This window comes from Festucalex cinctus, chromosome 14 (assembly GCF_051991245.1).
Source record: "Festucalex cinctus isolate MCC-2025b chromosome 14, RoL_Fcin_1.0, whole genome shotgun sequence".
Lineage (NCBI taxonomy): Eukaryota > Metazoa > Chordata > Actinopteri > Syngnathiformes > Syngnathidae > Festucalex > Festucalex cinctus.
In genome coordinates this window covers 19287501-19312285 of record NC_135424.1, presented here as the reverse complement: position 1 = coordinate 19312285, position 24785 = coordinate 19287501, and the positions used below count along the sequence as shown (strand labels likewise).

At 39.4% G+C, this 24785-nt stretch overlaps 1 protein-coding gene across 2 annotated transcripts in view; it reads right to left on the bottom strand.

Annotated features, from left to right (window-relative positions):
- LOC144001019 (A-type potassium channel modulatory protein KCNIP2-like) overlaps nt 1–24785 on the bottom strand; it is a 113259-nt gene that overhangs the window by 14819 nt on the left and 73655 nt on the right. Inside the window, exon 1 of one of the 2 annotated variants that reach the window (XM_077494939.1) lies at nt 819–967. The exons of the other annotated variant lie outside the window; for it this stretch is intronic. Within the exon in view, the coding sequence (XP_077351065.1) occupies nt 819–942 (124 nt within the window). The 5' untranslated portion in view covers nt 943–967. Of the gene's footprint in view, nt 1–818; nt 968–24785 lie in introns of those variants that run through there. 2 annotated transcript variants of the gene reach the window in all.

Sequence of the window (24785 nt, the reverse complement as noted above, 5' to 3'; positions counted from 1 at the left end):
TTTAAGCACGTACATAGATCAAGCTAGAGGTGCCTGTCATTCAACTTTTATTTCCCCTTTATTTTTTATGACTTCAGAGAATTGTATGCTTCCAGTGGGAAAAGGCCCTTTTCTGTTCCCCTGCCACAAAGCAAGGTCCATAAAGGTGTGCATGGAAATGTTTGGTGTGGAAGAACAACCCACAATCAAGTTCAAGCTGTCTTTTGTATGAACTAGAACAGAGATTGTGAGCCACACAGTCACTCAGGTACAAAAAAAAAAAAAAGTTACACGCAAACACACCCCAAATCTTGTCAAAAGCCTTCCCAGGAGAGTGGAAGCTATTACAGCCACAAGGGGAAAGGAGAGGTCCATATTTCAATTCTGAAATTACAATTATGTAATGACAAGGTGTCACAGTACTTCTTTCGCCACTCGTGATGATGGCATACGGGCTCAAAAATGGTAAATCGAAATCAATGTGATCGTCAAACTGCAAAGTGGCAGCAGTGACGCAGCGATAAGGACCGATATGGTGATAAGTTTTGTGCCAACACCAACAAAATCTAATGATGATCTAATAACAGAGATGCAATTTGTTCAAGATATACTTTCTTTAGCATTTCATTGGTTGAGTTCACCAACATGTTTATTATTGTGCTTTGCAGTGGTTTTGAGCCTCCCATATGTAAAACAGCACCCAATGAAGTGCCCTCGCGGTATGAAATGTGCATTTTTACTTGTTCCCTGTCAAACTTTGTTACAAGCATTATTTGTCATCATTGCAGCTCGGGGGCGTGTAGCCCTCCCTCACTTGCTTAGCTTACCATTCATCTTACCTGCCGTGGTAAGGTCGATAAGCCCCAAAAAGTGCATCAGTTTGAGAGAGCTGCACACCACCAGGAGGATGCCCACCGTCTGCAGCCCCTCCACCTCCCACTTGTCTCGGAAGAACAGATGCATCGTCCTCCTTACCCCTCTCTCTGATTCTGACAGGCAAAAATTTTGCACGTCCGCCACCCTCCCTCCCGTTTTCAACTCCTCGCTTCAGTCTCCCTCCATATGCCGGTATTCCGCCATCCTGAGAACGCGCAGCATCCGTCTGCTGGTTCTTCTTCACAGAGGCTGGATTGTTATTCCCCGCGTTCCCTCATCGGGAATGGTAAGCGGGAGGGAGCAGGGGCTGTCTACTTGCCGTTCCGCCCCCGCCACCGCCACTTCAGAGCCTGTCAAAGGTTGTTTAAGTTCCAGGTGAAGTTCGGACAATTCATTGTGCGCTTGTGGTTGTGTCCTGGCAGGATGGTGCGGGCAGTTATTTGTTCTTCCCAGATGCTGACTCTCAAACTGTCTCCACTCTTTTGTCTGTCTTCCTCCCCCTTGCTCGCATCACTTCTCAGGCTCTCCTCCCGCTGCGTCCCTCCCCACGCTTAATTGGGCCAGTGATGGCATTGAGTGAGGGAAAGATGGAGGTGGGGGGATGCTTTGAGGAGGGGTACTACACACTAGTTTGGGAGGAGGAAGCCAAAAGAAGGAGAGTAATGAATTGAGACGAGACGGGGAGGGCAGGAGCTCGAGGAGAAAATAACAACAACAGAGAGGACAAGGGGCCAAATCGGAAAAACAAATGATGAATCTAAGGGAGTGCGGGGAGGTAGGAAGGACAAAATTAGGAAAAGCAACAGAGAGACTTTAGTCGGCAAAGTCAGCTACGGCGGTCAAAGTCACAGATGTGGCCTTCGTCTCTCCCCGGGCGTAACAACAACACACATGCACAAGTAAATACACAGCCTGGAGGTGCAATCTGGCTAAGCCTGTGTGTTTTATTTGGAATTTTGTACAGTGGGGATGCTACTGTGGCATCTGTCACATTGACACATCTTATCACAGTACTTTAAAAATTCATTTAAAAACTGCCATTCATGATGATGCGCTACGGATTTGATACTTTAATTTTATGTTACTATTAACTATTAAAAACATTGAGTTAAAACATTGCATTATGTGATTTTTTTATGACTAAACATTAGAATGGGTCACATTAACCCATGAACGTTAAGAAACAAACACAAACAGTAGGGCTATTTATTTTATTTTTAAAGGGCAGGAAGATGTTTCGAACTCGTTTCCATGCTGGTGTCATATTAGCAGAATGTTTCCCATAGTAGAAGTCTGTAGCAACCTGGGCATATCCACTTTTTTACATCCTGTCATCTTGGGACTTTTTTTTTTTTTTTTTAATATAAATTCATGGAACTGTCCAGTTTTCAATTGCGCAACAAATGGGAGGTGGATTTCACCATGTTACTGTGAGCGGCCCAGAACTTAAACTTAAACTCACTGGTTACACTGTGTACTGCTCTGCCAGAGCGCGCAGGTTTGATCTTGGCTCACCACATAAATAATTATTTTTTAAAAAAAAAGAAAAAAAGGGGGGGGGTTGATCGCTCGTGGGAGCAAAAAACCTTGGGCTTCCAACATTACGTCATTATTTATTCATTTGTCAAGTAAGGCTTCAAAAAAAAGATTTACTTTTTTTTTTCCCCCCTACCCATTCAGAGGAGGCTTATATTTGTATCTCATCTCTGAATAAACTTCGAATATCATTTAAATATCTCGAGACTAGGTTGAGTGTCCCCATTTTGTCTCAGTAGCCTCAACATGTGATGAACAATCAGTTTCACCCAATGAACAGAATCTCACAGTCAGTTATGCCAATCCCGATAGCGTTACTACTATCCACAGTGGTATGGTGTGTTAACACACTGCAGTCCATTGATTGATAAACACAATCAACTCCTTGGGGAACATCACTACATTTAAAACAATGACACTACTTCGCCAGTACTGGGACAGTAGTCTAAGTAGGGGTGTTAGGACTTTCCAATCTCAGGCCACCAGTTCTAACTTCCACTGGTGAGACCTTGAGGTTTTCCCAGGCCAGCTGTGAGGCATAGTCGGGCAGTTGCCCGGAACACCAGACCAAGAAGGCATTTGGATTCTGGAGGGTAAATAGATGCTATACTCAACTGGCACATCTTAAAGTGGCGTAAACACAGCTGTATGTGTCTCCCAGATCGCTGAGTCCAGAAAGAAACTCTTTGCAGCCACTTTGCTTGACCTTGTCCTTTCAGTCACTACTACCCAGAATTTGTGACCACAGGTGAGGGTGGAAATGAAGAATGACCAGTAAATTGGCCTTTGACTGCGCTCTGACAACACCACGACAATGCAATGCACTAATAACCGTCGTCAACAAAACACTGAAATAATTTAAGTCCACCACCTGAGGCTGGTCTTCGCTTCTAACTTTGAGGACAAAAGCCATGCACACTTTTAACGAAGGACCTTGGTTTCTGTTTAGGAGGTGCTAATTCACATCGCACCCAGCTTTTGAGCCAACTGTTCAATCATTTTCTATAGCCCTTGTTGTCATTAGGGTCCAGTGTTTTTTTGACAGACTTTTTTTTTTTTTTTTTTTTTTTTTTGAGAGCGAGAGGGGGATAAAAGAAGCTCATCCACTCCTTTATCTCCAGTAAACTCAATTATTGTAACAGTCTCCTGACTGGAGTCTCTCAAAAGAGCATCAGACAGTTGCAGCTCATTCAGGACACTGCAGCTCAGGTTCTAACCAAAACAAAGAGTCCAGAAAGAACATATCCCCTTCCTAAAGGCCTTACACAGCCAGCTGTAGAACAGATTTTAAAATTCTGCTACTGGTCTATAAATCACTGAATGATTTGGGTCCTGGATATATTCAAGAAATGCTGATTGAATATAAACCCAGTAGGGCACTGAGTCTGCAGACTTGGGTCAATTAGTGGAACCCAGAGTTTAAAGTAAACATGGTGAAGCTGCATTTAGCTGTTATGCTGCACACAAATTGAACAAAGAATTTAAGGCAACCCCAAGTGTTTTTCAATCCGGGCTAAAACCTTTGCTTGAAATTATAGGGTGAGATTTGGCATTGAATGAAGATTTGTCAGTAGTTCAACAAGAAATAGACAAACAAAGACGGCAGCTGAATCACCTTGGCGTCTTCATCAGTGTTGCTCAATAATGCCACAGAACAGGAAGTTTCTGCATCAAAGGTAGAAGGCAGAAAGAGGAATTTATTTGCCTTAAAAGCTTCAGTTTATCTTAGAGATCATGTCAATTGTGCATCCCATTCACAGTGTCTGAAAGCAAGCTGGAAGAAATGAAGAGGAGGCGGCGATGCTAACGGGGACGCTGGGGATGGAAAAAAAAAAGTCGAAAGGAGGGTTTGATTTGCCGGTGGCAGGATTTATGCGTGTCTGAGTTGAAATGAGACCTGAAGCTTCTTTGCCTCCCACTGAAAAAGCAACCCTGTGAGACTTATCAATCTGCAAGTCATCACTTGAAAGCAGACTTCATTGGCACCTAAAATGATACTGAGGTATGATTTTGTGATTGTTATCATAAAACAGGGCCATGCATGGTCGCCCACAGTTGCCAGTCACTGTTGTTTAAAAACAGTAACGCTGGCCTTTTAAGATTTTGAATGTGAGACATGATTAGACAGACGCTTGACTGCGTGTACTGTCATGAGCAAAGGGCAGCTGATTGATGAAAGTCTGCATCACTCGACATATATTTTGCATACACCTACGACCATATTTAATTAAACAGGCTGCATAGCTTTCCAGAAAACAATGACATATTCAGGCCAGACACCTTTTGTAGTCGGAGGGTTCAATCAGCAATGAAAGAGGAGCGACACATTAAGGCTTGCTTGTGTGTCTGCCGCTGTCTCACACAGAAAGCCAGAGAATGAGTATTTGTCATGTATTGAGACAAAAATGGAAGATCAATATTTTACAAATAAACATGCTTTTTCAATGTCATACTACTTCTTTGCAAGGACTTTGCTTGGGCTTGAAACAGCTGTGATTCCAAGAAAACTTGAATACAGCTTTTGTGCCTCCAACGACATGACGTGATGCCAGAAGATACGATGCAAGAGGTATTAAGTTTAAAGGTTTTATATTACTGGTGTGACTGTGAATGTTAACATTAACACAACTCTTCATTTGTGTTGTTGCAATTTTTGGCTAGTTTCATTAAGGGTCACCAAATGATTTGTTTGGCACATTTTTATGTCTTTCTGACTAAAGATGTAAATGTATCCACTATCCAAACATCATGATTCAAAATTATCACGATATGAACTTCATATTATGAATTATCACAATATTGTGGGGAGTTTGGAGACATTACAAAAAACGCTCACGAGACTGTGTATCTCAGCCTCTGAGTTTTGTGCTAAATCCAAACCAGTAGCTTGGCTGCTCTCCGCCATCTTGAAATACTCTGTAAACAGTCCGCAGCGTGTGTTCCTATTGGCTCCCTGATGTGATGCTTTTAACTCATGTAAACCCAAAAACATGAAATACCAAATAAATGTTTAATACTTTGTCCTTCACTCACAAAAATGTATACCTACTGTACATATTATTTGTTGTATTTTGTTTAAATCAACCAATCAACTATTTGAATGGATTATGGTCAAACTTCAAGGTATCACAGTAACACTAACGATACCCTTTGAGTCACTCAGGGAAAAAAAGAAAAGAAAAAAAGCTGGTATCGATCTAGGAAATAGCAATGGATGCTAGAGAGGAGCATACAAAATCTCCTTCACTGTTGTTCCATAAGAATGAACTTCACTTGGACCTCAAAGGACATTGTGAAGGTGTGTGAAGTTCTTACTGCAGGATCCAACTTTAGCCTGACCTGTTTTAAGATGTGGTGCAGCACATCTGCAAGCCACCCCAAGAGACTTTCTGATCTGTTGTCATCTCAAACACACACACACACACACGCACAATAATACAATGTTGAGGTTATTACGTCACATTTGATTAGTCTCTTTGAGGCATAATTTGGCCTGAAGCCAGACACAGCACATAATTGAAACACCTCCACATTTAGACGTCTACCTGAGCAATTATTCCCCTCAAAACTGATTAAAACGTCCAACAGAGAGAAAGCATGTGTGCATGTGTGAGCGTGCAAAGGAGAGACTGAGGAGGTCATTGACAAATGATGCTCAAAATTGGCTGGTGTTTCCAATTAGATAAGCGCCATTTCCAGAGATCATTAGTGTTTGAGGATATTTTTAATACAGTGGGCGCGATGCGTGACGGAAATCATTCAGCCAACAAACCTCGCATGAACATTTTTTTCCCCCCCAAAAAATTGTGTTTTTTTCCCCCCGTCAGGAAATACATACAGACGGGAACGTATGTATGAAATATGGATGGGCTGATGGAAGAATAATTAATACTATTCACAGTTATTTAGCTTGGACATAAACTCACTAAAATACATCCATCATAGTGTGCTTGCTTGATGATCAATAAAACAGCCTGTGACCTATTTAGCAAAGAGTTACAGCTGGTAAGTTAGTCATAAGTCACATCCAGGCGCTTACATGAAGATTAACCAGCCATGTTCCCGACTTCCCGATATCATTCACTAGGCCACGCCCCTCGAAGACACACAAACACATGTTGTTGCTATTTTGACTCTGCTTGTTCCAATTTACAGAATTTACATTTTATAAGAATAATTGATTTTTTAGCATTCCATTTTATTGTTTTATTATATAAAAGTCTATTAAAAAAATTATAATTGTTTTTGATTGGGATGGAACTGATAAATGAATTATGACTAAATTGACTTATGAACCTGTCAACTCTTACATCAAGGTACCATTTTTAAACTAAAATAATTATGATCTTGTCTCAGTGTTTTACTCAGATGAACACAAAACTGTTCTGGTGAATATATGGCAACAGGTGGATTGTGTAAGTTTATTGCAACTTCTGCCATCTACTGGAAAAGTGTTAATCATTTTGCCATTTTTGTCACATTACATGTTGCTGGCATGAACAAAGACATTATTTGTTATTTGTAAATAATTGGAACGATTAAGTAAAATTGGGTGATTGGGTGATAAAAAGAACTTTGTACTTTGTACTTTGAACTTTGTACTAAGATTGTGTGGGGGGTTTTTTTGGTCTCTTTGGTGTGACTAGTGACCACCATTCATTTGCAACACAATCCAAACTAAAATTTGAGTATATCTAAATTTCACACACAATAATAATTAGGCTATGCAAATTGGATTCTAAAAGAATTGCAATGCTTTGAAAAAGTTTTGAAAACACTTTGTTACTTTTCTCTGCTGTTGATTTTTTTTTATTGTTGTTTTTATAGACTGCTTTTATTTCCCTTTGTGTTCTGAAAGGTGTCGAAGTGAAATTCATTGTTAGACAAAAGCTTTGTTTGACGGCCCGTAACCCATCTGGCAGCAATGTAGTGACACACCTGGAGAGGGCAGTGTAATGTAAGCCATTTAATGAGATACACTGTCCTCCTCGCCCCAAGCTATTCTTTTCCCACTCTGTGTTCATCCTTCATTTATATTCAAGTCATGAGACCAGAGCAACAGTGGGAGGGTAATGAAAGATCACAAGCCATTAACAGTTTCCAAGATAGACACACTTAAAAGATAACATTCCTATTTTCAATATGACAGGGCAAACAAAACGGTATTAAAGCTTTCATACTTTGACCATTAATTCTTACTTTTTGAATCCATCATGTGTTTTCAAGTGTTGAAAAGTTGGTCACTGCACAGTCATCCACTAAAATACATTTCAATCAAATCAAAAGTATCAGCCTTCCTCTCGTTTCAAGGAGATAAATTGGCTAAACATCACCAGATCTATATAAACATATTAAAAAGAAAAAAAAAAAAAGCTGCCAAGCCGCTAACTCAATCTCAGCTTTTGCAAAAGTTAGATGTTGAAACAAACAGCACAACAAACAACGGTTTGATTCAACCAAATGCAATTTTCAGCAAATCTATTAACCGGCCAGATGGAAGAAAAGAAAAACATTCAGTAAGGTCCAGCCACGGGCGACGATTACAGCGACAGTGAAATCAATGGCCTAATGACAACAACCTTTCGCCTTCCATTGTTGCTGCTGTAAAACACGGTAAAGAATAGCTACTGCCAGCACATGAATGTTTTATGCTGGTAAATCCCACAGCAAGGCTCGTCAGTACTGTGTTGAGCGAGTGGAGAATCGAACATCAGAGTAAGAAAGTGAGGAGAATAAACGATTAGAGGACAAAACCTTGAGGTGATAGGCATTATGAAGCCCAAAAAAATCCACACTAACTTGTCATTTTTACACCAGAATTCGGACATTGGTATTACCTTAGAGGGTGACACACACACAAAAAAAAACAACAGGAACTTTTTAACAAAATCCATTAAAACCAAGAGTTCATAGTAATTGAAACCTCAAAACGAGCCATTTAAGAAACAATGTTCGCATTTTCATTTTTTTTTTTTTTTTTTTTTTTTTTTAAATTTAGATGACAGTACGAATCCATTAAAATCTGCTGTTGAGATTCCTCATTGACAGCTGCAACATCGCAGCTGGGATTCCATCATTGTTTGAGTGTAAATGGCATCCTTTTAAGTGTTCAACTACTATGAATAAAATACTTTTCTTCCATCACTCTTGGTTTTACTGGGTTGTTAAAAACGCTCCCGTGTTTTGTGTTACCCTGTGCCTCGATACCGGCACAGAAACTAAAAGTAGTGAAATCAATAGCAAGCAAAACAACTTCCAATTCTATGTAATTTTATAAATTCAAAATAATATAGGTATAGTATACAGTCCATAGGTCGCAAACTCAGTCCTCGAGAGCCTCAGTTACTGTTAATGATAGCTGCTTCTTAAGTTGTAATTTCTGATGACAATGCAGAGAATCCCTTCTGAATTTTGCATGAAGGGCAGCTTTGTGCACTGCTAAGCGGACGGTTTCAACATGCACACTCAATCTATTAAAACACCCTAACCTCAGAAGATTGGTCGTTTTGACTGCATTGCCCTTTTTGCATGGAAGAAAATGCTTCCAGCAAGTGCCTCAGCTGCTATGTAAATCTTTCAAATTCATATACAGTAAATGCATTTGTTTGTTTGCGTGTGTTTGCATGTGCATTTGTTATCATCTTCATGCAGACGAAGCCAGCGGAAGAGAGGCGGAAAAGCCGCAGCTCTTTTGTGCTTTTGGCATTGGCTTACCATTATTTTTTTGAGACCCGAACACACAAACACAAATTGTTTAAATCTTGAGTTGTATTTGTACATAAGGCCATAAAGCTTCAATGAAAATCAACAGAATGTGTCAGAGTAAACCCAAAAGTATTCTTTCTAATGAGTGATAAGCAATGACTTGTGCTTTCAATACATTCACTTCCTGGGAGACGAACAAATTGAAAGGTGTAAACTACCACAATATATACTACTCAACCACCTCAAATACAACATGAAATGCGAAGATATGATATAGAGTGTGTAAACGCACACACGCACGCGCACGCACGCACGCAAACGCACGCACGCACGCAAACGCACACACACACACAAAAAAAAAAAAAAAAAAAAGAGCAATGATGATAAGACGTTGAATCGGTAAGACTACCGAATGAACAATTCTGAGCTCTTTAAAAAAAAATAATAATAAATAAAAATAGATATAGAGTGTGTATGTTAGCGTATGTACAACAAAAAAATTAAAACATATAAAAGTAATCTAATACCAATAAAGTTAGCTCAAATACGGTATGTGCAAAACAACCACTTCACAGGTGAACAAGACGAAGCTCACCAAAAGTGAAAATTAAGTAAATACATACTCGGTTTAAAATCTTAAACCTTAAACCGCATTTCGGCATTTTTTTTCGAATGTTTTTAGCATTTAGACTACGTTTTACCAAAACATTCAAACGACTTTACCAATATGCTTGAACGACTTTACACTACGTTCGAACGACTTTGCACTACGTTCGAATGACAGTCAATTCAAAACAGTTTACCCCAAAGTGCCACCTTCATGCTTCTGCTTTTAAGCTCCACACCAAATCTTTCCGAATCATCCCATAATCAGGCCTCTGATTGGAAGAGACGATAATATTAGGCCTAATGTTTCGTATTTATATAGTTAATAACCTGCTTCAATAGTTAGGATTCGTAAAATAGTCCTACGAAGGGTGAAAAAAAAACTGTTTCAAAAGAAACACTCACACACTTTTGTATGTTTGCTTTTGAAGGGCAATTACAAGCTAAGTCTATTGGACGCATGAGTGTTTGTGTATTTGCCCTGCCAAGCAATTTACCTGCACTTATCTCCCTTCCTGTCTCATTCGCTCACTCTTCCTCTTTCTCACACATGCACACACACGCATATACACACATTGGTGAAAATAACCCCTTAAGATGGAAAACTGATTTGCCGAGTCTGATTGTGTGCCACCGAGACATCAATGGCAACCAGTTCAGGGTGTATCCCACCTACTACCCAAAGACAGCTGGGATAGACCCCAGCACACCCGCGACCCTTGTGAGGATAAGCGGTTCAGATAATGGATGGATGAATTTACTATTTTTTTTTCCAAGTGTGGGACATTGAGAAATACACATTCCTATAGCATAACATCAACTTTACACGTATACCTGTACTTAATGAAGCGCAATTTAAAACAACTTGTTTGGGGGAGAAACAGGGAAGTCAAAGGCATCTTACGATGTGATCAACTGATCCATTTTCTGAAGTATTTGTCTTAGGTTCGGCGAGGGAACTGACTATTTGGTGATATGCATGGTACACCCTGGACTGGTCGCCAGCTCATCATGGGGTACAAATAAACAATTCAAAATCATACTTGCACCTGTATGGAGAATTTATAGTCTTCAATTAACGTGACATCAAGGAAATGTAGATGGAGATTTGAGCCCTCAATCGCCGTACTGTGAGGCAGATGACCTCACCATTTGTTCAAAATCCAACTCAGCAAAATTATTCAACTTCCATCCATCCATTCATCCATCCATCCATCCATCCATTTTCTTGACCGCTTATTCCTCACAAGGGTCGCGGGGGGAGCTGGTGCCTATCTCAGCTGGCTCTGGGCAGTAGGCGGGGTACAACCTGGACTGGTTGCCAGCCAATCACAGGGCACACAGAGACGAACAACCATCCACACTAACAAGCACACCTAGGGAAAATTGGATCGCCCAATTAACCTATCATGCATGTCTTTGGAATGTGGGAGGAGACCGGAGTACCCGGAGAGAAGACCCACGCGGGCACAGGGAAAACATGCAAACTCCACCCAGGAAGGCCGGAGCCTGGACTCGAACCCGAGTCCTCAGAACTGGGAGGCGGACGTGCTTATTCAACTTCCAAAAAAGAATAATAATGTAAGTAGATAGCTGACTAATAATAATCAATTCACAATTTAAACAGTTCCCTATACATTCCAATTCAGTGACTGTTAATTAATCACTCCACAGGAAAGAGTGGATTGCACAATTTTCATCAAAATGTTTGTTGAATCAATGTTGTTTTAAGACAAAGATAATATTGCAAGAGGAAGATAAAAGTGAGTTTGAAACTCCCTCTAGTCTGGGCAACAGCAGCTTAGGGCTTGGCAGGAAGGACGTGATTGGGAGTGTTGCAGGGTCAAAACTCAAAACCAAAGTTTGAGCGACTGGATTGATAGTGAGATGCCAATTTGCCAAAAGTGCTAGTATGGTACTGTTCAATATTCTGTGCAGTCAGTGGAACCCCCAATCCCCGAAGGCCATCCAAATCAGACTATTTTGGGGGTAACATGATGATTTTAAAATCACACAAAAAGAAAAAGTCATTAACATTGCCTAATTATATATGCTGACTGCAGTCAAGTCATCTCATGTCAGGAAAATGGCATGGAACTAGTGGCCACACTTCCACTATTACACTGAAAATGTCACACTAATTAAATCACCCATGTCTAATTGAGGCAGCTAAAGCAGACTCATGATTAATACATCACACAACTATTGGCAATAGACTATGATTGAAATGACTTTTCACAAGAGGACAGCATATTGAATGTAGCGTGCAAGAGTTTCGAATATTGCCTGTGAGTGAGCTCTAATAAAGTTATCTCCTCCATTCATGAGAAAACTCATTAGTTTGAGTATTCATTGGGGACTTGGTGAACCGGAGGCCCTTTTTCTTAATGAATGGTCAAAATAAGCAGAAAAAAGATGCTCATTGTGTAATGGTGGTGTTTGGGTGTGTGTGTGTGCTGTTAAGTAAAAGGGAACAAGGACAGTTGGCACACCTTGGCAATTGTCCTCATCTAACATCCAGGAGAATGAAAATGCATGCAGCCCTTGCAACCGCAATATATGAGCACATTTCTTTTTTAAAATGAGTATTTTAGCTTTTTTTGTCATTTTCAAACTAAAGTACAAGACAGGTATAAATAGTCCCAATATATTTAACAACCATTTATCCATTTTCTGTGGCGTTTCTCCTCAACTCGGGTTTTGAATGAGCTACAGACTATCCCAGCTTACTTTAGCAAGAGGCTGATTTAATTTCTTCGAAAATGTTCTTTACAAAAATATTTTGTATGTGGTCCCACTACTCCAAACACAATATGAAGATTAATATTGTGCTTGTGAAATATGAATTAAGCCGCAAACTCCACCAGTTTTAATCCAGCTCAGTGGGCAGCCATTTTGTATCTCGCAATCGAATGAAAATAACAGATAATCAAGAAAAATGACGGCTCAGCTTGTGAACGTCACATGACCAAACTCAGAAAACAGGTGAACGGTGATTGGTTGTTACTTGAGCAACTGTGAAGTCATTTTAGGTCGACAGCAAGTGGCAAAATGGCCGCCCCCTGAGAGGGATCAAAATGGGTGCATTTTGCTACTCACTTCATTTTCCACAAAACATAATTAACTCCTTCACTCCCAGCCATTTTAAATGAAGCAACCCCCTTTGCTCCCGGCTGTTTTAATGGCGTTTGACTGAGTTTGCAAGACCCACAGAACATTGTGGTCTATTGCTATAAAAACATGGAACCTACCAAAAGAAAGATTAAAGTCTCTTCTTTCATCAGGAAAAAATATATATTTCAATATGTTTCCGTTTTGCAGCAATTAGCATTCGAATATAGAAGCTACCTTTCATCATTATTCACAAATCTGCTTAGAATTGTGGGGAAACAGCTTGTTTTAAATCATGGCTCTGGTTGTTCTATTATACTCTGCTGCCACCTGCTGGCCTTTTTGTAATTACTACCATTTTTTTCTCTGCAGTTGAGAGGCTGCATCAAAGCCTTCTGTTTGTTCTAACAAAAAAAAAACTGAAAAAAAAAAACTGAAAAAAAAAACTTAATACATTTAAAATATGACGTATTTATACGTTTTTGTTCCCAAAAACATGTAAATATATCTTTGGGACACTTAATACATTTAAAATAGAACATATTTATATGTTTTTAGGAGTAAAGAGTTAGTCTTTAGACTTGTAGGAGCACAGAGAACAGGGTTCACCAATTCCGGTCCTCAAGTTCCGGAGTCCTGCAAGTTTTAGGTGTTTCCGCCCACTAGCACAACTGATTCATTTAATCAGCATGCCTGATAACGATCCTGATCTTTTCTAGGACCAGAATTGGTGAACACTGACATAAAACATCCATCCGTCCAATATCTGAACAGCTTATCTTCACAACGATTGTAAAGAACAATTTTGCCTTGACTTCCACTTTAAGGAAGTATTGGCGGACACAATCAATTTGTCAAGTCCATGTGACTTTGCGTTAACTGGAAGGGCTATTTTAGGTTGCGAGTGCACAAAACAAGTTCCCCAAGGTCATGCTCCGATGATGTTGTAGGAGAAGGCCATCAAATACCTGTGGGATTAACTAAGAATAACAGTCCTCTGACGTCACCAATGTTCTGGATAAACAGACACACGCAAATGAAAGAAAGAAAAAAAAACATGCTAGCTCGCTTGAGCTATTGTTTCTCCGGCATTGGTCCCACTGAAAGCGAATGGGCTGACGGGAGCGCCTTCAAACAGCACTCAGGCCCACTTTCTGTTCATAGTGTTATCGATTAAAGGGTAAGAGCACGCACCCCGGTGCCAGAGGGAGGCCTCGCACGAGGCTCACGTTACAGGGGAGATAGGTGGGGATGGAGAAAAAGGATTGCGCACGTCCCACGGTTGTGCCGGTAACCCAAAACCCTCAGACGAAGACCGGCAGCCCGCCCGGGGACCACAGACAAGACGGGGGACGCTGCAATTCAAAGCTCATGTACACATCAAAAACTGCTTTTATTGTAAATAAGGTTCGAAAAAGTGTTACCTTCCCCGCCGACAGGCTCAAACATCCCAAACTGCTCCAGAACTTTGATGAAGAGACCCATGACCACCAGCACAGCGATCACCTCCAAGCCATCCAGAGTCAACATCTTGGTGGAGCGCTGTGGCTCATCGCACAACGCTGCACTGACGCACTCAGGCCCACTTTGGCCAGAAACACAACACCTGCCCACAAGACGGCGGTCCTCTTCGAGCCTAACTTTCTCCCTTCTTTAAAACAACTCCCGATCCTTGTATCTGTATCGCCAAAGTGTCCAAACGACAAGTTGGCACCGAGTGGAAGCCTGCGACAAGTTGAAGTTCCTTTTGGTCCTGCCGACTGATGTTGGGATGGAGGAATGAGCCGCGCTGGTCGTTCCTTTGGCAGCGCTCGTCAGGAAGCCAGTGATGTGCGGGGGGGTCGAGGGGTTGAGCGAGAGGCGGTGGATAAGGAGAAGTGGAGAGGATGAGGAGGAGATGAATAGAAAATGAGGAGGTCTAAACACCAATATAGCGGATATAGTTTGGGAGAACAAAGTTGTGCATTACCTATTTTTCTACTTTGATTTACTTATTACTTGCAATCCACTATTCAGGGATTCAATTATTTGCAATTTTGTCTTTGGAACCTATCCCCAGCTATTTAATGAAATTATTTGTTTATTTGTGCTTTTTTAAATGCCCCAAGATGCTACGAGATACTCCCAAAGCCCTGTCTAAATAGGAAAGTTGTACAATAACAAGAAAGTATGTTGAAGCGACACAACTGAAGGTTGTTTTTTTTGTTTTGTTTTTTGCCAGCAGGTTCTAGTTAGCCCCAATGACCACATGAATTGCCAATGGGTCTGTTCTAAAAATAACTCACCAATGTAAAAAGTATTAAAACAGAACTGTTTATTTATTTATTTATTTATTTATTTATTTATTTATTTAAACTGAACATGGTACACATTTCTTCTGTACACTATTTTGTTTAAAAATAAAAATATTGTTAACAGTTACACAAGGGTGGGAATAAATTTGAGTTGTGCTAAAGTTGACCACTGCTAAATCCTAGCACAGTAAAACACAGCCTCTAAATTTTTATTTCGTGTCACACGTCAATGTTTAACATGAACTATATACTGGAGTTACTATAACATGAAATCAACCACATTAAGTAATGTAAAAAGTCAAAATATTATGTGGGGCATACAATGACCACAAGTGACAACCATATGGCAGTTGCCGGCTAGCATAACGGTCTACAATCATCTTCCCTCAGTGCTCCTTTTGCCCAACAGATGGACACAAATGCACAACACAAGTCACAGTCACACTGTATTTCTCATCCATCCACCCCTTTCATTCATCCTCATTTATGTCACGAGCGTACGGTAGACTACACCAGCTGCCTTTTGGCAAGTAGCACTGCAGAATGGCCACCATGCCAGTCACAGGAAACATATAGACCAGGGGTGTCCAAACTTTTTCATTTGAGGGCCACATAGAGAAAATCAGAAGGATGCAAGGGCCACAAATGTTATGAAGAGAAATTGTGTTTAGTCCTAAAAATTGTACAAATAATTTATTTGTGCTTTTGCATATTTAGAAAAAATGCTACAGTATATGAACCAATTTATTTGTAATATGGCAGTAGGGTTATTACAGTTTTGGAATTTTTCATTTGAGTTTTTGTTTTGTTTTGGGTTTAGTTTTTTTTTTTTTTTTTTATAGTTAGTTTTAATTAGTTTTCACGGTGGTTCTGTTAGTTTTTTTTTTTAAATTAGTTTTAGTTCTTTAATAAATGTTTTTTTTTGTTTTTCTTAGTTTTAGTTTAGTTAGTTTCTGTATTAGTTTTATTTGTATTTTATTTTTTCAATGTGTAGTAGTGTGCACAATATTTAAAAAACACCATGGGCACGATTCCGGTTTATATCAAAATAAATCTACTAAAAATCACATTTAAAATCATCCCCAAAGGCTCATGCATGTAATTAATTACCAAAGACTGAAACGAAGGACATGTTTGCTATAATTAGTTAGTTTTAGTTAGTTTTGTAAACATAAAATGTAGTTTGTTAGGTTTTGTTTTGTTTTTTTTGTTTTTTTTAAAAAGCACCTTCGTTTTTATTTTATTTCATTAACGAAATTGTTTTTTGAATTTTAGTTTTTTCTTTAGTTTTAGTTAACTAAAATAACCTTTAATAGCATCTGTGTTTTTCGACACCCTCCCTTCTTACTTTGACCATCTCCAAACATTTTTGTTTTTATTTTATTTTATTTGAACTGAGTCAAATGCCATTTTTAGCATATGTCGCGGGCCACTGAAAAATGGACGGCGGGCCGCAAATGGCCCCTGGGCCGTAGTTTGGACACCCCTGATAGAGACAAATAATTCACGTTCACATTCACACTTTTGGGTCATTTAGAGCAGGGGTATGCATTTGAGGGCCACATACAGAAAATGGAAGGATGCAAGATGCATAACTTCAGCTCATTCACAATGCTACCTAAGTGTTGCCCATTTCAATTGACTTACTCTTCCTCAATGTGCACTTTTGTGCGGTGGATATATAGCAGTAGCAGCAGAAATTTGGAACAATCAATAACGTTGAAGGAAGTGAAGCAATTTGTGTATCCTTTGTACATGACAGACTATTGGAGATCATTTCAGAACCACAAGGGCATTTTTTATTTATGTTTAGATTTTGAAGGACTTCATCAAGTAAAGAAGTCAAAGCAGCTTCAGTGAAAAATGTAACATCCAAAAGGGACAAAAATGAATGTATAATACTTTTTAGTATTAATAGTAGATTATTAATTAGTATTAACTGTGAGATTTTGTACACTTAATGAAACAAGTGTAGAAAGAGGTGGGAAATACCAAAATGAACAGAGGGCACATCTGCAGGTCCAATTTTTTCCACCGCGCCAGCTGGAATGAGGTGAAAAATCCAGCGGGATAGAAAAGCTGCCAGCGGCTAGTAAGAATAGTTTTTTTCCACCTCACTTTTATGCCCCATTTCTGTCTTTCTTCTCATTACTCTGTCCTCCAGCTCGCTCTTTTTGACCTTGCACCGCCAACTCCCAAAATGTCGGCTCTTCAATAAATGAGTGTGCAAATTCTTTATTTTTAAGTCCAGCTCAGGTTCCACATTGTTTCTCCTCCCCATGTCTATTGTGAGTGCCTGGTTCAATATGTCGGTGTTTACATCAGTGACGCGTGCAATCGGAGCTCGGCTTCTATGCAGCCAGGATGCATTAGTGCGACAAGAGTAAAGAGAAATAGCTCGCCTTTGCTTGTGTTTGTTTGCCTTCACGCCACGTGCAAGAGCGGCAACGTCATTTAGGATTAGCTTTCCTGTCACCTTGTGTGCGTGCATGTGAGTTTGTGTCTGTGTGTGTGTGATATTAGGGTCACCTGCATTGCCCTCTGTGATGCTGTTGCTGACAGACTAATCTGTATTGAAGCATGCTGCTCAATAGTTGACTTGAAATGGAGCAACCACACTGTCAACAAAGAAGAGGGAAAAAAAAAAAGTCGCCACAAGGAAGCATGGACAGAGAGGGAGGATGGGAAGATTTAGAAAGACGGAATAGCAATTCAAGTAGCTAAAATGTTATTCATTACATGTATTATATATGTTTGATGATGGCGACAGCTTGGACTCATCCTAAATATAATTGCTCTCGATGGAAATTTGTCATCCAGCTGCCTTTAGATCGCAAATAGATGATTTGTCTGTCAGGGGATAGGGGATGGGCTGTATTATGCATTCTTTCCATACAATTAAAAACAGTTCCCAGGTGTCTTCATAACATGTTTATGAGATGCTTGAGGCATATCTTTCTAAAATCAGATTCTTTTAGGAGCTACTCCTCCTCAAGCATGTGAACCTGCATCAGATACTGCTGGGCCAATGGCAAGTCTTCACCAAGTCAAGTCAAGTCAAGTCAAATTTATTTTTATAGTCCTTAAACACACGAGTCTCAAAGGGCTTCACGTGCCCAGAGTTGACAAATATCAACGACATCCCCTGATCCAACCACAAAAGGGCAAGGAAAAATGAGAAACCTTGAGAAGGGACCACACACACATACGGTGAACATTTTAACACTAATCCACTGAATTGCAAAATACAAATGCCTGCGATCGTGGGCAGAGTGCAGACTTTGCAAATTTCATATCGGGCAGGCTAGCTACACAAACAACCTACATTAGACATTCCTACTGTTCTCCATCAATAGTTCAACTTTACACAAAAATGTTCCACTTTTTTGATGGTCCTTTGTGTTTGTATTTTACAGTTTGTTTTTTGTAGTGCTCCTAGTATGTGACGAAAAGAGAAAAGATACAGTGTGTAGAAATTAGAGCCATCTAGTGGTGAACTAATAAAATGCAATGACCCAAAGTTCGAGCGTGTGATTTTGAAGCACGCACACTACGATGCCTCAGAAAGACAACACTTCACAAGTTTTTCTCCCATGGGAACCCGTAGCAGAAAGATTGCGGCGAATCCTGTAATCCCCGGTGCAAGTTATGTAATATAATTAGCAATTACTATACGTAGGATTATATTAAAAAAAAAAAATGTATGTTGATGAGACATAACATTTTTTTCTTTTGCAAATTATTGAAATGATTTTTTTTAACTGAATTAGTTCACCACTAGATGGCGCTACTTGCTACAGTACATACTGTGTCTTTAAAGCACTATGAATAATACATAATCAATGCACTTTATTATTTTTTAATTAGCAAGTCATTTCAAGAATAATTTGGTAATAAGTTAATAAAAGTAAGAACAAATTAAAAAAATAATAATTGAGGGGACACTTGAGATCCAAAACAGCCACTTCTTTTTTTCTTAAAAAAAAAAAAAAAAAAAAAAAGAGAGCCCAAATTTTCAGAAAAACGAGTAATACTGCTAGTGAACGCTACTGTAAATCTGGGCTCTGCTTTCCTTTTGGCTTTGAAAGATTGAAACTCAGTGTGTGGATGATTATTACCAGTAGGTTAATTAGCCCCATTATTTTAGAAATAAGCAGATCACAAATAAATGGAGTGTTTGTTTAATAATCTGATACTTGATGAGTGAGCAGGCACTGCAGAGACACAACTATTGGTACACAAACAAAAAGTCAAATTTTGGTAATGTTCCTTTTGAATTGAGGCTTCCACCAGTTAAATGTTTTATGATGGTGAGTTTAGAAAATATTATTGATTTTAGGATCAAACAACTTCAGGTCTCAGATGTGTCAGTTTTCAGAACTAAAGCATACTTGATCCAGCAAGTTCATCCTCTATGGCGATAAAGAACAAACAACACAGAACACACACTGTTACTGTCTCCTTGCACTGATCATTATTTATTTCATTTTCATTTTCTGCTAATGAGATGATGTGACTATTGCAGATCTACTGCATATGCGCCAAAATGTATTCACTCCTGTATGATGACAATCCTTAGTCACCACGCCTCATGTCTCCCGATGCTGATGAGTCATTGGAGGGCTCGCATGAATGTACAGAATTTCTTTCAAATCAATGAGCCAGATGTCTGGCCAAACAAGTCCTCCTCTTCCTCCTCCTCTTCAGCGTTGCTGTCACACTGAGAGCCCAGCCACGCAGACAATCAATACAGATGTAAAATAGAACACGGTGGAGCAGACGCGGAGCAGAAAAAATAAAAGCAGTCACTTTTAAGATGATATATCAAGTAAATAGAGCAATGCTAGGGACATCGACTGGACAAAGTAGGAGAACAATACTCATATCTCTCACTGTCGGAAGTAATACAAGACCATCAATAAACTGTAGCAGCATTCACAATGGTTTGACGCTACAGTAGGGAGCATATTATTATGTACACCTGGGGTCAAATAACCTTTATCAAATCTGTCTTCGTATAAAAACTAAAATGTGTATTATGTGTACTGTGTCCAAAGACTGAAGTGATGTTGTTTGGACCAAGTAGCTCTTCCTCTGCTAGTGTGGACCTTGGTCCACTAGCACCTTATCTCAGGGACTGTGTCATGAATTTGGGTGTTAAGTTTGACCCTGATTTTAAATTTGAGAAGCAGATTAGTTCTGTTGTACAGAAAAGTTTTTATCAGCTTCGCCAGATAGCTAAGGTGAAACCAATTTTATCAAGACTGGACTTGGAAAGATTGATTCATGCTTTTATTACAACTCGTCTTGATTATTGTAATTCTTTGTATGTAGGCATTAGCAAGACTGCTCTTGCCCGTCTGCAACTTATACAAAACTCTGCTGCTCGTCTGCTTACTCAGACACGTAGATGTGAGCATATTACTCCTATCTTAGCATCACTGCATTGGCTCCCTGTGCACTATCGAATTAATTTTAAGCTTCTGTTGTTTGTTTTTAAATGTTTGAATAATCTTGCACCTCCCTATTTATCTGAGTTGCTTCACCCTTATAGCCCACCCCGATTACTAAGATCAGCTGACCAGTTGCTTCTGGTAGTTCCGAAAACAAGGCGGAAGCTTAGGGGTGACAGAGCGTTCGCGACTGCTGCTCCCAGGTTGTGGAATCAATTACCACTGTATGTTAGACAGGCCACTTCACTCCTGGTTTTTAAATCACGTTTAAAAGCATATTATTTTTCCCTGGCCTTCAGCACATAGTATTACTGATATTTACAAGCAGTAGACTGGCATGAATTTGTTTATATTATTTTATGTGTTTTGTGATTTCTAAGTATGTTTTTATATTTTATCTGGTTTTATTATCTTATTTTATGTGCAGCACTTTGGTTCCATTGTGGATTTTTAAATGTGCTATACAAATAAAGTTGATTGATTGATTGATTGATACTGTTTTGTTGTTGTTGTTGTTGTTGTTGTTGTTGTTGTTGCCGCTGGCAGTCTGAGCCTCTTTTGCTTAAAGGGGAAGTCAAACCCAAAATTGTATTTAAAATATGTTGTATGCAGTCCCACAAGTCTAAACGTGGTATCTGTTTAATACTGTTTTGTTTAATATCATGAATAAAGCAGCAAAATCCACCCGTTTTTATCCATCTCAAGGGGCGGCCATTTTGTTACTTGCTGAAAATGACATCACAGTTGCTCAGGGGCCGGGCTCAGGTAACAACCAATCAACGGCTCATCTGTTTTCTGAGTTTGGTCAAACGGTACTCTGCCTTTCCCCCACGTTCCTTTTTTTTTTCAGAATTGTTCCTACGGTAGTCTTACCGATTCAATGTCTTATCATCATTGCTCTTTCTTTTCTTTTTTTTTCTTTTTCTTTTTTACGTGTATGTGTGCGTTTGTGTGCGTGCACGTATGTGCGTGTATGTGTGTGCGTGCGCGTGCGTGCGTGCAAATACGTGTAAATTTATACTCATTAATTCACCTAAAACCTAATAAAAATCCCATTACCTTTCACCTTAACCAGATACTTCAGAGTCTCGCCAGAGTCGTGAGGTTCAAACGGTCAGGAGACCAGAGAAAAGGTCAGAAAAGATAAAAAGAAAAGAAAGATAAATCAAAGTAAAATCCAGCACCAACCAAACACTTCCTGCCTTCCCCATGGTTACAAAATCAAAGTCTTACGCCAACCCCAGAAGCCTTTAAATTCCAACAAATTAAAGAGATCTCAGGAGACCAGAGGAAAAACTAAAGAGAGGAAGGAGGGAAGGATCGATGAGGCAGAGTGAGATCCACAGAGACCAGTACATCCAATCCATCAAAGTGAAATCCAGCACCAACCAAACACCTCCTGCGTGGTTACAAAACCAGAGTCTTATGCCAACCCCAGAAACCTCTAAATTCCAACAAATTAAGGAGATCTCAAGAGACCAGAGGAAAAACTAAAGAGAGGAAGGAGGGAAGGATAGATAAAGCAGAATGAGATCCACAGACCTTGCCCCCACCTTTCAATACAGACGACAGACTAAATTCAAGACCAATCAAGATAACATCAAATTACTATCCAACAATTTTAATGACATTGAATCATTAATTTTACACACGCACACAACTGAAAACACTTTGGGCATGGCTGTGGATAAGACAGACACCCCCAGACAAATAAGGCAGCTAGAGACAGTGTCGTACGCAGGTTTTGAAATAAACAATGTTTTATTCATACTGTGAATCAGACAGGAAAACTTTTTTTTTTTTCCATTCTGGAGTGTGAGCCAGCAGGTGCTGCATTGGAGGGAGAGAAGAAAGAGAATGGTAAATGAGGCCGAAGAGAAGAAACACGGGGCCAGCGTAATGTAGAGAGGAAAGAGAATTACAAAATAACACAGGCAGGAGGGCTGCACACAGGAGAGTGGGGAGTACAGTTCACAAATACATTATCTCACAACGCTCTACACTCCGGCTCGTCCACAACTGAAGTGCAACCCCGTCCAGGAGCCACTAGAGGTCAGCATGCATGCACAGATAGTTCAAAGTGTCACCGTTTCTTGAGGTGATGATAATAAAGTTTGAGCTTATGACATTGAAAAATTCTTGACAAATCTCCTAAAGGGATAAAGGTGTGTATCAGATTTTTTGATTTGTTGCCAAGTCTATGGCACCATCCTATCATGGCCACGTTCTCATCTATGAGAATAATTTAAAGTAGGTCCTGGCACATTGCCTGGTGCCCCCACACTTGGACACACGAGGGAACGACTCCAGAGTTACACGTTCAGTAAACAAGTTGAGCAAAGAAACAGAACAAGTCTGGGAGGTGGCTACAGTATAAACCTTCAAGATTATTATTTTATTTTATCAGTAAACAAATCAATTAAGGTGTCAGACCAATTTCAATCACAAGGCTTGCCCATTAATGAAAACGATTCTTCCTTCTCGAGCTCTTAAACGTGATTGTGGAATAGTCAACTAGTCTGCACAACCCATAATAGGGTTAATAATAAGCTTCACAAACAGTAAATACAAATATGAAGAGGAAACAGTTTGAATTGTGAAAATAATGCATAATATGCCTCCTTTAAACTTAGTTTTTATACATCTTGTTAAGATTTGAGCTAATTTGAATGAGAACTTCATTAGACTATTAAATGACTTTTTTGTTTTTTAAGACTATGAAATGATGTCCACTTTTAGGGGGTGTTTTATTATGGAGAGGGTTTGATTCTGGGAAAAAATTAATTCACTTATTCTCTTTTCCTTTGGAGAAAATATACACCCGCCCCCTGAAATTTATTGATTTATTTTTTTTACCTATAAGGTTCCACTTTATTTCCAAAAAATCCACAAATGAAAAAAAGTAAAGAAAAAAAATCCCCTAAAGAAAATAGTCACGGCTGACCTTTTCCAAAAAGGTCTCATTTCCCAATTGTGCATACGATACACGCACATGCAAGTAACTGAGCTTACACTGGACCTGTTCTACGTTTGACCTTCTGTGTTGAGAAGCAAAACAAAAACACTTAGCCTGAACCATGCTGATTCAGCTACTTATCAACAAGCCCAAAATGATCCATCAGACTCACAAGGACAAATCTACTGTAAACAGTTTACAGAGGCTTACAATTAACCAGTGGGCGGCTGCTGCCATGCAAAGTGCAACCAGGCCCAGTGGGAGCAAATTAAGGTTCAGAATATTGCCCAAGGACACTTCAACAAGTGGACAGTCAGAACGGGGATTCGAAGTACCACTAAAACAAACAACATTACCGGTAGATTGATGCTAATGCTAATTAGCATCTATGTTGCTGTGCTTTTTAAGTTTAAACAGCTGACAAGAGAAACAGTGCAGCGACATGCACACAGACAGTATAACAACTCTCACTGTCATATAGTCTTTATCCTCCATGAAGAATGACTCATATTCGTGCTGCATCGATGGGCTAAGAGAGTTCAGACATCTCAGTGAAGCGTTTTAATCCTACTTCTCGGACGCACCTGACTGCAATATGATTGATTGCTGGATCTCGGCAGGAATGCCTGAAAATCTAGTAGGATTCATAATAATAACACATTCATAACATTAGTAGCTACATCATCTGTGTGTCTGTCCAAAAATTTTATATATATATATATATATATATATATATATATATATATATATATATATATATATATATATATATATATATATATATATATATATATATATATATATATAAATTACAATAGTAGAGATTGCAATTTATTCTCATTGAAAACACCTGTTTTTGTTCTTTTGGGGAAGTAGGAAATGATAAATGGGATTTACATTCATTTAATCAGCCATTGCTGGATGGTTGTTCCTTCTTGCAAGAATATTGCATCATATTTGAACTAAACCAGATTTCCTTATATATTCAAGTCATTCTAACTTCTAACAACTATTAGATGTATGAAGAATGGAACTGGGAAGAGAAAATTGTCACTGCAGAAAGCAAATAAGGCGGAGAGAGAGAGAAGCTGTCGTCATGGACACAAACATGCACACATGCACACAAGCGTCGGTCCAATCGACATGGACATGCTTTTTCAATTCATCTCTTCCATTGTGCAGGTTAAAGTATTGATCTGGCAAACACATGACACACATTTTTTTTCCCTGCAACACACAGGGTAATTAATGTGTGTGTGGTTTACCCCA